This window comes from Myotis yumanensis, unplaced genomic scaffold, assembly GCF_028538775.1.
Source record: "Myotis yumanensis isolate MYYU_CA2020_CCGP unplaced genomic scaffold, mMyoYum1.0.hap1 SCAF_18, whole genome shotgun sequence".
In the NCBI taxonomy this organism is placed as follows: Eukaryota; Metazoa; Chordata; class Mammalia; order Chiroptera; family Vespertilionidae; genus Myotis; species Myotis yumanensis.
The window spans coordinates 22,539,686-22,554,725 of record NW_027223769.1 but is presented as its reverse complement, the minus strand read 5'-3'; the positions used below and the strand labels follow the sequence as shown (position 1 = coordinate 22,554,725).

The window sequence follows — 15,040 nt, the reverse complement described above, 5'->3', positions numbered from 1 at the left end:
TGGACAAGGGGCTCACCATCTCTCACCTTCTCCACTTAATTGAATCCAGCCTCCCTGAAGCATGCTCCCCCTCCCCCAAGGTCTCAGGCCTGCCCTAGGAGCTCTGACCTCATCCCAATCCCTTTGTCAGCCTTGTCCAGGCCTAACACACTAGCCCAACAGCTCATCTGTTTCAGCAACATGGTAGGGGTCTGCAGGTAATGAGAGAAGGAAGAGCCACTACCATCACCAGTGGGAAACTGAGTGGAAAGTGTCTTGGTTCTCCTGAGTCCCTACTCCCTAGGCTGCAGGTCACTGACTGTCACCTCACACAGCAGATCCAGGGTGTGCCCGTCCCTGAGCTTGGTCCAGGCTTGCACAGTGGCCTACAGGGAGATCTAGGATGGACCCTACTCCAGAACCGGTCAGTTTGGTGTCTTATTCCTGGATCCTCAGACAGTCAACATCCTGGGCCACTTACTAAGTATGCAGACACCATCAGGCAGCTCGCAGTGCCAGGGAAACAGTGGGGCAGAATCGGCTTTGCCCTGCAGAGAACCCTGAGGCATGGCCTATAAAATATATATAAAGCCAATATGTATCCACAGCTATCCCTCCACCTGACACACACACCTGACACTCAGGCCAGGTGTACTACCATGGGCAGGCCCTTTCCTATATGTAAAATGAAGAGGCTGAACTAAGACAGTCCAAGTCTGGCTGGTCATGGGTCCCCTGCAGAGCTTGTTGAAAAACACATTCCCATGTCACCCCTCCAGAAAAAACATGTGGGGGAACCTGAGCATCTGCATTTCTTCAAAGCTTCTTGGGGAACCACCAGACAGAACTCACAGCATAAGGGGTGGGTAAGGAACAGTGGGATTTGGACACAATGGGACCCAGAGTCCTCCAGGAGCAAAACAAATGGGTACTACCCTATGCCCTCCCCAAGACAGGCCCCCTCGTCACCCTCAAAACAGCCCACTTCCCCACAGAAGAAGAGCCAGCTCTCAGAGAAACACTGCATAGAGCAGTGGTTGCCAACCAGTGGGTCTGTGAGGTCCAAAAGGCTGGCGACAGCTGGCCTAGGGCATCCTCTCCTGCGTATTCCCAATGGCTGTGTCCCAAAGTCAGACAAGAAGCTGTGGCCTCCCCTAAGCCCTGACCCCATTCCTAGGTTCCAAGGGAGCAGATCGAAGCCAACTGGGTCATGCATGAACATTTGTCTGGAGGTAGTCCTTAGGTTTTTCCCAGGTCACCAATCCTGTGGGGTGAGAGGTGGGGAGCAGGCCTCACAGCCAGGCCTGTCCTGCAGGCAGGAGGTCTCTGCAGGGATAGGCTGGGACACCAAAGTCCTGGCCCGCAGCTCTGTCCTAGATGGCTTAGGGAGAGAGGAGGTGGCTGGCTGGGAACAAGGGAACAGGAAAAAGAGACCCTCTAGTCTCTGGGGCTGGATTAAAGCAGCTCCGGGGGCGGGGTTGCTGGGGGGGGGGGGGTAGGTGGAGGAAGGGAACCCAGCTCAGGCTCAGGCATTTCAAAAATTTGCTCCTTTTCCACTTAAACTCCCTCCCCCCAGCCTGTGCCTCCCAGAATGGCATTTCCGCTTTGGAATCAAGGCGCTAGGATCCGTGCCCGACTGTACAAGAAGGAGGGGAAGAGGAATGCCCCTTCCCAGGCCTATGTGGGAGGGACATGGAGAACAGGACTCACTGGACCGGCTATGATTGGGGTGTATCGTGTATAGGGGAGCAGACCTTCCTGGGCTGACAGCCTCCGTGGGGCCCTGAGCCAAGGTTCTATGATCACACGCTCATTTCATGCCCACAGCAATTCTGCAAAACAGGCTTCACAATTGGCCCCATTTTCCAGATGAAGAGGTTAAGACCCAGTTTACAGCCCCTTTGCCCCAGACCCTACCTAAGTGGGAAGAAGAACCTGGGACCCAGCTCCCATTCTCTGGGCTTTCCAGGTCTTATTCTGCAGGTCAGACCCACTGCACTATGAACAATTCTTGCTTTAGGCTCAACAATGTCTGTTGCAGCATTTATAACTGTAAACAAAAGGGTGGGGCATCACCTAAATGACCAACTATAGCGGACAGGTGAGGCAACCACAGCCTCTCAATGGAATATCGTGCAGCTATAGGACGGCCTCTTTCAAAGACCAAAAGCAAACAAGACCATGTTTATGACAATGGGAAGTGAAGAGAGCGGACTCAAACCGCTTGCACGGTGATGCAGCAGCCCTTCCTCTCCTAACGCTTTGGTCTTCCCAGCAGCACCGAAGGGAGGCTGGATGGATCAGCGGATGGCTGACTCTCAGAGCAACAGCAGGAAAGGATTTCCTGAGACCGGAGGTGAGTGCTGCCAGCCCCAGGGACAGGAAGAAATGATATATCTGAAGGGCCACGGGGTATCGAATTCAGCCTTTCCTCTGGGCTGACCACTCACCTTGGCAAGCTCAAAACCAGCTTTCGAGCTGGAGCCAGCTCTGCCTGGGTGAGGGTGTCAAGGGACCCCTGTTGGTGGCCTGGAGAAGAGATGAGCCCAGCTGCATCAAGAACTGCCGTCTAACACACAGCCCGGACACGGTCCTTGCTGCCACACTGAGGGCCAGGACAGAGATATCACTACCCAGAGGTTCAGAGAGGGGGTAGGGCCTTGCCCAGGTCCTACTGCCAGGAAGCGGCAAAGCTACACCCATAACCTAGCTACCCAGGCATGTCCCCATGGAAAAGCACCCAGGTGACCCCAGAGAGAGCAGAGTAGGCACTCTTAGGGCGGGTGTTAGAGCTGTCAGTCATAAGAGCTTTCCTATCCTCCGCTGACCTTTGAGGGCGGAGTAATCAACCAGGCAGTTCATTTGTCATTACAGTGGTGATTCTGACTGTGGGGAGGTGGACGGGCCCCACAGCCTGGAGCCAAATCTCTCCCCAGTTACCTCCACTGGGGCAGGGAGGCTCTGGTCCTCAGCCTGCCATTCCCTTCTGCATCCCCCAGGCCAGGCCCAGAGATGTGGGTGCAGGGACAGGGCCAGGACAAAAGGTGTGAGGATGGAGTGATCAGGTGCAGGGACAAAGTGAGGGATGGGGAGGGGGCCTGGGTTTGGGCAGAAGACAGACTGGCCTCCCAGATCCAGGCCTGGATTCCAGAAAATCCAGTGCCCTCACCTTCCTGCACTTCCTTCCCTCCACACTCTGGCTGTTTCAAGGAACTGGAAGGAGCAACATTCTCTCCTAATTCTGTTCACTGCTTTTCTAATTTGAAAATTAAAGCTCAGCAGGGGAACCTATAGGGAGGTGCCTGCTTCAGAAAGGGGCCCAGGGTCTCTCTGCCCAACTCAGGGTGCTGACTCTGGTACCCTCAGTCCCCCTTTCTCCTCTGCAGCCCCCTCTTCCACTCTCTAGGTGGGGGACCTTCCTGGGTGCTGTCAGGCAGGTGGGAGCTCTCCTATCCTAATGAGAAGGTTGGGGCCTGGGTGCACTTGCCCTTCTCCTTGGCACTGGGACACACTCCTGGCGTCCTCCCCTCAATACTGCCTGGAGGGTGAATCAGGCTGGCAGAAGAAACAGGGGTGGGGAAGACAGAGGCTGGGTTCTGGCTGAAGGAAAGGAGGGTGGGAGCAGGTGGGGCACAGAGATAAGCCCGTCCTCAGGGAGAAAGCTTAGCTGCTGGTGGCCACTGGGCTTGGAGTGACAGCCTGGGCAGGCAGGGACAGGGTGTGGTCAAGAAGCCGGCCCCAGCCCTCCATCTGCTCTTGCTTCTCCCCATAGCAACCAGCCCAGCACATCAGGGCAGTCAGAGGCGGGTGACTTCACATGCCATCTGCTGTCTCCTCACCCCCGAGCCTGCTTGTGTAGGAGCAGAGGTACCCACACCCACAGAGACCCACAGAGATGTGCAGAGGGCAGAACAGTGCTGCCCAGCCACACAGCTGGGATAGGGGGTCAGGGAGCCAGTATTGTCACAGGAGGGGACTCTGAGGGCTCTGGGAGCACTGGGGTGAGCATACAGGAAGGAGTGGGTACAGAGCTAAGGCTGCCACTGGGAAGGCACTGTTTGTTCTCCCTCCTCAGGCCACACTGTGGAGCATCCCACCTGAGCCTGCTCCACCTACAGAGAAAGGCTCCGTTTGTCCCAGGAGACATTAAAGATCGCAGACCCTCAGCCCATCAAGCAGCTTTCAGAGCCTCGGTTTGTGCGTTTGTTAAGTGTAACCCAGTGGTTCCCAACATGAGGCACACGCCCCAAAGGGGGGGGCAATTTGATTTTTAAGGGGGGCAATTCGAGAATAAGTTATTAACAGTGAATTTTTTGCATTTCTTATAGTTCTAGGGGCCTCATATACAGTATATAAATATATACTGTGACATATTTATGCATTTCAGTTCTCTATTATGTTTTTTGAAACTTTATTTGCTATTTTTTCATCACTTCATATTATTATTTTTTAACAATTTCTTCCTCAGTACTTCAACTGTCCTTTTGTTCTTTTATTTTTCTCTTTCATGGATGCCATGTTCTTTGGAAGCTTGTTTAGATCAAGTTACTGGTCTTTTAGGCTTCCTCCACATGAATAGGAGTTCACTTTTTTTTATATATATATAATATATTTTATTGATTTTTTACAGAGAGGAAGGGAGAGAGATAGAGAGTTAGAAACATCGATGAGAGAGAAACATCGATCAGCTGCCTCCTGCACATCTCCCACTGGGGATGTGCCCGCAACCCAGGTACATGTCCTTGACCGGAATCGAACCTGGGACCTTTCAGTCCGCAGGCCGACGCTCTATCCACTGAGCCAAACCGGTTTCGGCAGGAGTTCACTTTTTGAATAACAAGAATTAGTATATGTCACAAGGGGGACATCAGGATTTTAGAGATGCTTAGGTGGAGTGTGGCCACAAAAAGATTGGGAACCACTGGTTAACCACCGCCAGCAGCCCTGCCGATCACCAGGCCACCAGACTGAGGCATGGTGCATGGTGCACGGTGCACAGTGGCACCCTGGTGTCAGCAGCACATCCCTCCCCTGCCCATCACACATCAGACCCATCCTGCCAGGCACCACGGGGCAGGGGTGTTCTCCACTCAGCCCTGCTCTCCCAGCTCCTGCTCCGGCGCCCTGAGCTTCCCCTAATCCAGCGGTTTTCAACCTGTGAGTCTCGACCCCTTTGGGGGTCGAACAACCCTTTCACAGGGGTCACCTAAGACCATCGGAAAACACATATATAATTACATATTGTTTTTGTGATTAATCATTACGCTTTAATTATGTTCAATTTGTAACAATGAAAATACATCCTGCATATCAGATATTTACATGACGATTCATAACAGTAGCAAAATTACAGTTATGAAGTAGCAACGAAAGTAATTTTATGGTTGGGGGTCACCACAACATGAGGAACTGTATTAAAGGGTCGCGGCATTAGAAAGGTTGAGAACCACTGCCCTAGTCCCTGAACTATAAGAACAAAACCTCAAGGGAGGCTCTGAGATAGAATCTTTCTGCTGAGCCCTATTGCCCCAGATCCACAGCCAATGCAGGGGGTGGTGGGCAGGGTCTCCCCCGCGGGTGTGTGGGGGTGGGGAGTGGCTGGTTGCAGGCTCTATCACATAATTAGTGTGCTGGTCACTCCTCTCACTAGCATACTGCTGCCTGGAAACGCATCCAGGTCTCTGGTTTGGAAGGTGTGGGGAGGGGGAAAGCATAAACAAGGGAGCAGGGGTCTGGAGGAGAACAGCAGAGAGCAGAGGGATGGCAGTGAGGACTATTTTATACAAAGTGCCTGGGGCAGCGGGGAGGGCCTCTCTGAGGAGGTGGCATTTGAGTAGATATGTAAATCTTTATGCTAAGGCTTATTATGCAGAAAAAAAGTAACAGTAAAGATTTGTAAAAATAGCACAGGCATGCCAACTCCCTCAGTGTGAAGAGCAGAGCCTGAAGTGTTAGGGACACAGGGAATGGCTCCCAAGCAATCCTCCCACCCCCCCACCTGGGCTTCTTGAGTGGTGGGGTCTCTACTGGGCTGGGCCTCCCAGAGTTGAAGCAGAAGCAGCCAGGAGTATCTACCTGTTGGAGTGTCCTGGCAGGCAGCCAGGGATAAAGAGGAGTAGGGACAAGGTGTGGTTAAGAAGCCGGGGGAGGGATTCAGTCAGCTCCCAGGAAGGCCTCCATCCTCTCCTACCTCCTGCTCTCCTAGAAGCCTCTTCCCACCAGGGTCTCTGGAGTGGAAAGGGGCCCAGGACAAACACAGGTAACTCAAAAACCTAAGGTGCTTCCCCCCACAGGCAATCTGGGAAGAGGGTTTCCAAACCTAGACACCTGAGGAGGGCTGTGAACAGAAAGGTGTTCACACCACTTTCTGAACAAGCACAGAGCAGGGGATCCAGGATTTGGTGGCACAAACTCCCTGGCCATGCCTCAAGGCACACATAAGTGGATATCAGGTTTTGTAAAATACTGACAACACTAGTGTTTCAGGACTTAAAAATACACAGCATACAAAAATTAGAGGCAAATATTGATTAGCAAGAGAATGGACAAATATATAAATTCATATTCATAAATGGAACACGACTGGGATAGGTGCATCAGGGAGCCAGCAACAAAAAGAGAACTTCTACACAACACGTGGATGAAAATCTCAAAACCATTATGCTGAATGAGAGAAGCCAGACTCCAAAGAGTATATACTATATGCTTCCACTTATATAAAGTTCAAGAACAAGTGAGTCTAAGCCATGATGAGAGAAATCAGAATATTGGCCCCCTTACAGGGGACGGGGGACACTTGACTATAAAGTAATACTTACAGCCCTGGCTGGTGTGGCTCAGTTAGTTGGAGCATCGCTGAATACTCCAAAAGGTTGCGGGTTCAATTCCCAACCAGGGCACATGCCTAAGTTTCGGATCTTATCTGACGGGATGTGTAAGATGTTTCTCTCTCTCTCCCTCTCTCTCTCTAAAATCAGTAAGCATATCCTCAGGGGAGAATTTTAAAAAAGGGATACTTGCAAACTTTCTGAGATGATGGAGACATTACCTTGATTTGATTGATGGTTACATGGGTTCTACATTAGTCAAAACGCATCCAACTGGATAGCTAACATCTGTCCATTTCACTACATGGAAAATCTACCTTGGTAGAAGAGTTTCAACTGGTAAAAATAAAACAAAGCACAGAGGGAAAAAATACATAGAATTAAGGATACCAAAAATAGGAAATGCAACCCTGAACCCATCTGACTGCCAGGGAGCTTAAATTTGTATGCCTATCTTCCCCATACACTACATAGCTTCTGGATCTTTTGATGACCCCAGACTATTTGTGTCCTTCACTATAATCTGCTTCAAATCCTTCTTGGAACTTGGTGGGGTTTAAATAATATAAAATGACTGAAAAGCCTTCTCAGCCTCTAATCCCCCTTAGAGAAGGGATTAATCTTAGAGCCAAACCTTGTGACCATCTCTCCTGCCAGAGTGGGCATCCACTGCCACCTCTCCTGAGGTCCCCAACATGTCTCCAGCTCTTTTTCCTTTTCTTGAAGAAAGGAGACACTGGCCCAGCACACAGTGACTAAGAGTAAGCTGAAGAAACGATGGGTGTGAGGAGGATGCAGGCAAAGCAAGCAGCTGTAAGGAAGCCAGGTCTAGGTTGGGGAGGACGAGCACAGAGAGGGAAAGGGACAGGCGCAGGTGCAGCGATCTTAGGGAGCACACACTTATGCCCAGGGCGGGAAGTGGGGGTCAGTAGGTGCCACCATCACAGCCTGGCGGCCCACCTGTCTCACTTGCAGGCATGAGCTCCTCCATTAAGGTACAGGAACCCACTTCACCGGTGCTCTCCTTCCCACCAACGGCCTCTTACTGCAGGTTGCTGCAGACCACATTTGAGGACAGGCCTGCACTCTGAGCCTACTCCCGGAGCACTCAGGGCAGGCCATCCACCTGCAGTTCACTCTGTCAGTGGAGTGAGACCAAGCAAGGCCCACCCATGGCTTATCCAAGGCTCAAAAGGAAGGGGTCCTGCAGGCAGGCGGGGGCAGGGGAGAGGCCAGGGTCATCCCACCACTAAGGCCTTGGTGGGAACCACACCGACCATCAGAAAGGGGCACTGGAGGCAGACTGGGGCAGGCCATGGAGAATCGTGCTGGAGCCAGAAGTGGGTCTTGGTCACTGCACCAGCCAGCAGTGGCAGGATAAAGATGATAACCTCAACAATAGTAGCTGCTATGGCTGATTAGCCTCTTAGTAAGTGCTTTCTGCAACCCTTCCCAAGTTCTCACAAAACCCCAAGAGCTCAGCGCAGTTCACATCTCCATAATACAGAGGAGACAACAGGCTCAGAAACTCACTCGAGGTATAGATGACGCAGCACCATTCATTCCAGAGCTCTTGCTCTCAAGCCACCGAATATCCTCCCCAACTAGAGCAACCTCTCTGGGAACCCCACTCAGCCTTCCCAACAAGGCTCCGGGACAGCAGCTGAAATGCCAGCTCTCTGCACAAGGACACAGCCACCTGTCTGTGGGGACTCCTCAGTGCTCCCAGGGCCACATCCTTGGCAGGCAGTCAGGGCAAGCTGGGGCAGAGGCAGAGAGAGAGGAGCCGAGCAGGCCTGGATCCTACCCCAAGGAAGCCTGGAGTCTGGTGAGGGAACCTGACAGCAACCAAACAACCCCAATAATAAAGGCATAATCACAGATGGGGGTCCCAGAGGGCTTCCCAGGGCAATGCCCTCAGCTTGAGCACTCAAGAGTGAGCAGGGCGACCTGGTGAGCAAGGCTGCGCTGGAGATCATTCCCTGCAGAGGGAGGGTGGGGAGAGGGGATGTGGCAGGAAGGGCATGCCTTGTGCTCTGGAGACTGAGGATTTTGGACCGGGACACTGCCTCTTCCCACCGTCTTCTTCTGAGCCATTACCACAGCCTGGCTGCCCAGGCCGGTGCTTCCTCACTGCCTGGCCCGCTCCCCAATCACAGCACTGGCTGGCACAGAGCCAGGCACGAGGGGCCCCGGGATCACCGGTGGAGGTTCAGCCAGGTGCCACGCCTGGCCCACTGATCTCCATCGACCACTGCTGGGGCTGCACAGCCCTGGGCAAGCTGCCTCGTCTCCCAGGGGTGCCGAAGGGGTTACAAGAACTCAGGCTTGGAAAGCCACAAGCAGAGGGTCGGTCTCTCAGCAGACTTGGCCTCTGTGGACAGCTCAACAAGCCGCAACCCCCACAATTAGAGAGGCCTTGCAGGATGATGCTCACTTTCTAGCGCTGGATCCTGCCACACTTCGTTCCCACCCTGGCTCTCTCTCAGTGGCCATGCGACCTTGGCAAGACACAGGTCCCTCCTGAGCCTGTGAAGCCCTGAGCCCAGCACCTGGCACACAGGTCACTCTCCACACGTCAGCACCTTCACTCCTTGAAAGAATCCATCCCTCAATAAAGGAACAGAGGAGGGGCTGGAATGGCTGAGCCCATTTCACAGGCAAAAAACAAGAGTCCGGAACAGACAGCAGGGAATTTCTCTACAAGCTGGAAGTTGGCCTCTCGCCAGACAGTGCCAGGGGGTGGTCAACACCTTGTCACTCCTAAACACCGATCATGCCAGTGCCTGCCAGAGGGTCTGAGGTGGGTGGCACAGCCGTTTTCCTCTCAAATGCTTCCTGCCTACCCAGAGGCAAGAAACCAGTCTGGGGCACCCAGTGGCCATGCTGAAGAGGAAGGCAGATGTCACAGCCCAAGCCTGAAGTGTCTCCAGGTGGAGCTCAGAGCCCAGGAAGGAGCACTGCACAGAGAGTCAGAAGGACCCTGTGTGCCTTCCCCTCTCTGGAACCCAGACCCTGTGTGGGTCAAATGACAGTGAGACCAGCTGACCCCTGGAGGGTCCTCCTGCTCTAACACTCAGTCAGTCACTCCTGGCTCAACCAGCCCATCCCAGCCGCTTCTCTCCCCATCATCACCTCCCATTTCATTCTGAAGCATCTTGTAATTTCCGTGGGCCAAAGTGCCTGCGTCAGCCATCCAGGAAAAGACTGCCCAAATGAACGGGTGTACTTAAAACCCAAATGTGTCCATGAGTACCACATGGGAAGTCACCATTCTGGGTTCCAAGAGCAGGGCTTGAGCAAGCTGCCTGCCTGGAAGCCTTCAAGGGGCCTCACCACTTAACCAGCACATGAAAGCAATTTTCCGAACATTTCATGGCTGCTCCGAAAATGAATTCCTCCTCCCAGCCCCACCAGCTTACACATTTCCCAAGGTCCCAGCAGAGAGCCAGGGTGACCTGACAGCCCTGCCACATAGGGGACAGAGTGTGAGACCCCTGCCAACCCCTGCAGAGTCCCTGGGGGCTGTGGCTGCAGGCAGGAAGGTGGGAAGTGACTTGGAGCTGGCAACAGTGTGGACAGGCCAAGCAGACCTTGGCTGCAGGTCTTCACAGCAGTGGCCACAGCAGTGCCGGTCTATCCAAGTCATAACCAGGCCCTGGCCTTCCTGCCATCCCTCTCTTGTTACAGATGGGTCCGCCGAGGTACCCAGCCCAGGAAGGCTGCCCAAACTCCTGTAAGGCAAGGGGTCTGGGTGCCATCCTCTGCTGTGACTGTGGACAACTAAACCAAATCAAGGGCAGACCTCCCACATGGAGGCCCATCCAGGCTCTGAGTGACCCGAGTCCCATTCCCTAAGACCGAGGCCCTCAAACAGGCTCAGGTGGTCTGCCTAGTCCCTCCGGCCAGCGCCCACAGGGTCAGGGCAGGGCTCCAGAAAAGACCCAGAGCCTTGCAGGAAAGCAGAGCAGGAGGGAGGGGCATGGCAGGCATTTTCCGTCTTTCTTTCTTTTGATGAGGCAATTATGCTCTGAACCAGAATAAATGGGGGGTGGGGGTGTTCACATCAGCACTGTCTGGAAGCCCTAATTTCTTCATCTGCAACTCTGCATTACCACTTCTGGAGGCGGGCAGGAGATGGGATCTTTAATTCCATAATAACAATGCTTTGCACTTACACAGCATCTCTCCTCCAGTAATCTCTATGGTGGTTAATTATGAGGCCACTTGCCCGGCCAGGAAGCCCCAACTGTCTGCTTCACCATAAGGATGGGGTCCCCCAGGTGAGGAGCAGTCCCAGAATCAAGGCCAGGTGAGCAGGCATTCCGGCCCATTGCCCCATGCTGTCAGAGGGAAAAGCCCTGACTCAGGGGAACAATGGCTGGAGGCCACAGCTTTCCAGCCTGCAGAGAGCACCCCTTCTGTGGAGGCCTCTGGGTGTTGGCCCCACCTCAGCCTGTCCATCTGTAAAGCAGGCTGGGGCCTGCACCTGGGCCGGGTGCCTGGGGGTGGCTAGCATCACTTGCCACCTTCAGAAGGGGGGGGCCCCGATGCTTCCAGATGCGCTGGCCTGAGTGTGGAGCTTCGGCCTGGAGGCTGCCCAAGCTTGTCTGCTGGGCCAGGAAGAGGGAGTGTCAGGAGAGAAGAGGAGCCCCCAAGGTGGGGAGGAAGGAAGGGAACTGGCCCTGTGCCCTTGGGGGTTCAGCGGCAGAGGAGAACTTCCCGGGAAAGTGAGCGCATCAGCCGCATCAGCCGTTGGGGGGGAGGGGGGCTGGCACAGAACCCCACCCAGCCCAGCCCAGCCGTCCTGGGGGACGGTGTCTCGGGAGAGGACCAGGCCGGCGCCGGGCCTGGCCATCCCGGGAGGTCCCCGGAGCACAGCAGGGCAGCCATCCCTGGGGGAAACCACAGACCCCCCCCTCACCGGCCCCACGGTCCTGGCCTCCTGGTGCGAGTCCTGGAGGGCAGCAAGGGCCCCTCCTGACCCAGCTGTCTCAGGGGTCCCCGGGGGCCAACAAAGACCCTGCTAACCCGGCCGCCTGGGGCTCTCCCGAGGGCACTGCACATACCCACGGGCCGGCTCTCCAGGAGGAGGATGGAAAGAAAGGCAGGGACAGAGAGGCCGGCTTGGGGAGCCGCACCAAGGTGCCCCCACACCCCGTCCCAAGAAAGCCCGAGTCGGAGCAGACCCCACCCGGGAGCCGGCGCGCATTAGGCCCGCCGCGGGCGGCGCGAGGTCGCAGGCCGGTGCGGCCGACGCGGGGTCCGGTACTCACCGGCACGGACATCTTGGCCGCCCTCCCGGGCCGGGGGCGACAGCGGGGCCGGGGGCAGCGGCGCCGGCAGGCTGCGGGTCCGGTCCGCCCGCCGCTCACAGCGCCGGCGCGGGGTCCGGCTCTCTGGGCGCCCGTGGGTCCTGCGCGCTCCCGGCGGCCGGACGGTCCGGCGGCTCCAGCCCACGCAGCGCATGCGCCTCGCGTGCTATACCCCTCCTCCCGGCTCCTCCGCCAGGGCCGTGTTAAAGGCAAGGACCACAGACCCAGGCATTTTTCTGTCGGCCCAACGAGGCTCAGAGGCTCGGTCACCACCCCTTACCCACCTTTCACTTCGCGAGTCATTTCCAATCGCACCATCTCCTGTTTGCCCACCGGGTTCTGATCTCCAGAACCCTCACCCCCTCGTTGCCCAGCCCAGGGTACTGGGCGCCTGCCGGTGGTCTGGCCGGGCTCCCAGGCCTTGTGTATGTCAGCAGAGCAGGGCTCCTAGAAACCCTTCTCACCGCCCAGATGAGAGCCCAGAGACCCAGGTAACCCCCACCGGCCGCCCAGGGCTCTTCTGCCTGCTCTGCGCTCCCCGCAGTCCCTCGCCCAGGGACTGTGTGGGGAGGATGAGTGAGCACCAAGGCCAAGGTTCCGGTGGCCAGGGCAGTGTCTGGGAGGGTCAGCACGGCAGCCCACCCAGAGGAGGAAAGACAGAGCTGGTTCTATCAGACAGAGAGCTCCAGCTCCCTAGGAAATCTGTAGAGACAGGTGCCCAGGGGGACAGGCTCTTTTGTCTGCCGGGAGTGCAGGGCCAGGAAGCCCAAGGGGATTGAACAGAGGGAAGAAGCAAGGGCAGGTGGGTTTTTCCTGAGACCCAGATCTGGCCCTCAGCTTCCACATGTCAAAATCCGCCAATTAGTAGGTCATCCAGTGGACTTGAGGAAGCTTCCCAGCCTTCTTCCCCAAGAGGTGGGACTGTCTTCATCGTTCTCCCAAGGGTTCCCTAACAGTGGCCACCAGCAAGAGAGGGGTACAAGATGTGCAAGGAAGGGGGAAACTGAGGCCTGCCACAGGGCCCAGGGCCCAATTCTCAGATCGATGAACCAGGGTCCCTTCCTGCTCCAACTGAGCAGGGTTGCCCCCACTTTACCCCTTGAGTGGAGGTTCCCAAATGTGCACCTCAGTTTCCCTAGCCCAGTGCTTGGCAAGGCGTAGTTGGAGGGGGCAGGCAGGGCCACAGGGAGCAGAGAGGGCTCTGGGCTGACAGCTGCCACCTCTTCAAAGGACGCTCTGTGTGTGTCTGGCAGGCAGCCCTGCCCGTGCCCACCCGCCCGTGTCCAGCTGGCATGGGGGCTCCTGAGCTGAGAACAGCAGCTCAGCCTGGTGCCTGGGCTCCCAGCCACATGCACCCACTGTCTCAGCGGCCTCAGAGCCACCCCTCCCCCTTACTGAGCCTGCCTCGCCTCCTTTCTCTCCTACTTTGCTGGATTCTTTTTTTTTTTTTTTTAATATATTTTATTGATTTCAGAGAGGAAGGGAGAGGGAGAGATAGAAACATCAATGATGAGAGAGAATCAATGATGGGCTGCCTCCTGCACGTTCCCCACACTGGGGATCAAGCTCGCAATCCGGGCATGTGCCCTGACTGGGAATTGAACCGAGATCTCCTGGTCCATAAATCAACGCTCAACCACTAAGCCATGCCAGCTGGGTTTGGCTGGATTCTTACCACTCTTATTTCCTCTCCCATCAGCCCCATTTCTAGGTGCCCGGGAAAGGGAAAGACCCCTTTCACACCCCTAGCCACAGGGAAGTGGAAACCCAGGGGAGGGGTGCAGCTAGGGCCAGGACCTTGAAACCATCTAATCCTTTTCTCCACCTGAGCCCCAATGACTGCTTACAGCTGCTTATTCAGGGAGGGCATCCCCAACTCTTCCCTTAGCTCAGGAAGAGGGATCCCTGGCCAGGGCAAGGGACCCAGGGCCTTGGGTGTGGGGTTGGGGCCAAGCAGAGGAGCCCCACAGGACACTGAGTGCTCTCCCCTGACATTACCAGGTGTCTGTGAACGCAGGGATGCTCCTTTCTCACCACCCCCTGCCACCCCACCCTGTCCTCAGCAGGCAAATGATCCTGGGTGACTCACTCAGTCCTGCAGACAACAGGCTCTGGGGCCTCATGAATAGCAGATCACACCAGAAGCAACAGCTGGGCTGCCTGAGTAGGCGCCAGCACCCTCAGAGGGTCCTTGAGGGCTTACCAGGGGCCCAGGGAGACAGGGGTTACTGTTGTTCCTGGCACTGGGAGGAAGGGAATTTGGACACAGCCACTGAGTAGGTGTGGGCAGACACAAGCTTCATACCAGCTCTCTGGCTGCTGTCCCCCGGGCCTTGCTGTGTCTAGAGGTGGCTCCTTTTCCTCCTCCCCACCCCAGGGTAACCGTGCCCCTTTATGGCAGAGGAGCCCCTGGCCTAGGAGAGTGCAGTGAGTCTTCAGAGGCTCCTGTGGGCACTGTCATAGTCCTACATTAGCCTGGGGCATCTGTCACCATTGATGAGCCAACGCTGATACATCCTTGTTACTTAATGCCAAGTTCTGTGCAGGTTACCTTAGTTGTTCCTTACTGTCCTTTGTCTGTTCCAAGATCCATCCAGGATCCCACATTACATTTACTCACCATGTCTCCTTAGGCTCCTCTAGGCTGTGACCATTTCTCAGAGTTTCCTTATTTTTAATGACCTTGACAGTTTTGAGGAACACTGGTCAGGGACGTTTTAGACAGTCCCTCTGTTGGGATTTGTCTGATGTTTTTCTCATGGTTAGGTGTGACTTTTTGGAAGGAAGAGCCCAGAGGTAAAATGCCATTCTCATCACATGATGTCAAGGGAACATATCAACAAGATTTATTGCTGCTGCTGTTGACCTTGATCACCTGGCTGATATAGTGTTTGTCAGGCAGGTTTCTCCACTATAAAG

The 15,040-nt window shown here is 55.2% G+C and overlaps 1 protein-coding gene across 1 annotated transcript in view; it reads right to left on the bottom strand.

The window, feature by feature from the left end:
- Positions 1 to 12,239, bottom strand: part of BCAR1 (BCAR1 scaffold protein, Cas family member) — a 35,067-nt gene extending 22,828 nt beyond the window's left edge. The window contains exon 1 of the mRNA XM_070397940.1: positions 12,083 to 12,239. Within this exon, the coding sequence (XP_070254041.1) occupies positions 12,083 to 12,094 (12 nt within the window). The 5' untranslated portion in view covers positions 12,095 to 12,239. The remainder of the gene's footprint in view (positions 1 to 12,082) is intronic.
- Positions 12,240 to 15,040: the final 2,801 nt, after the last annotated feature.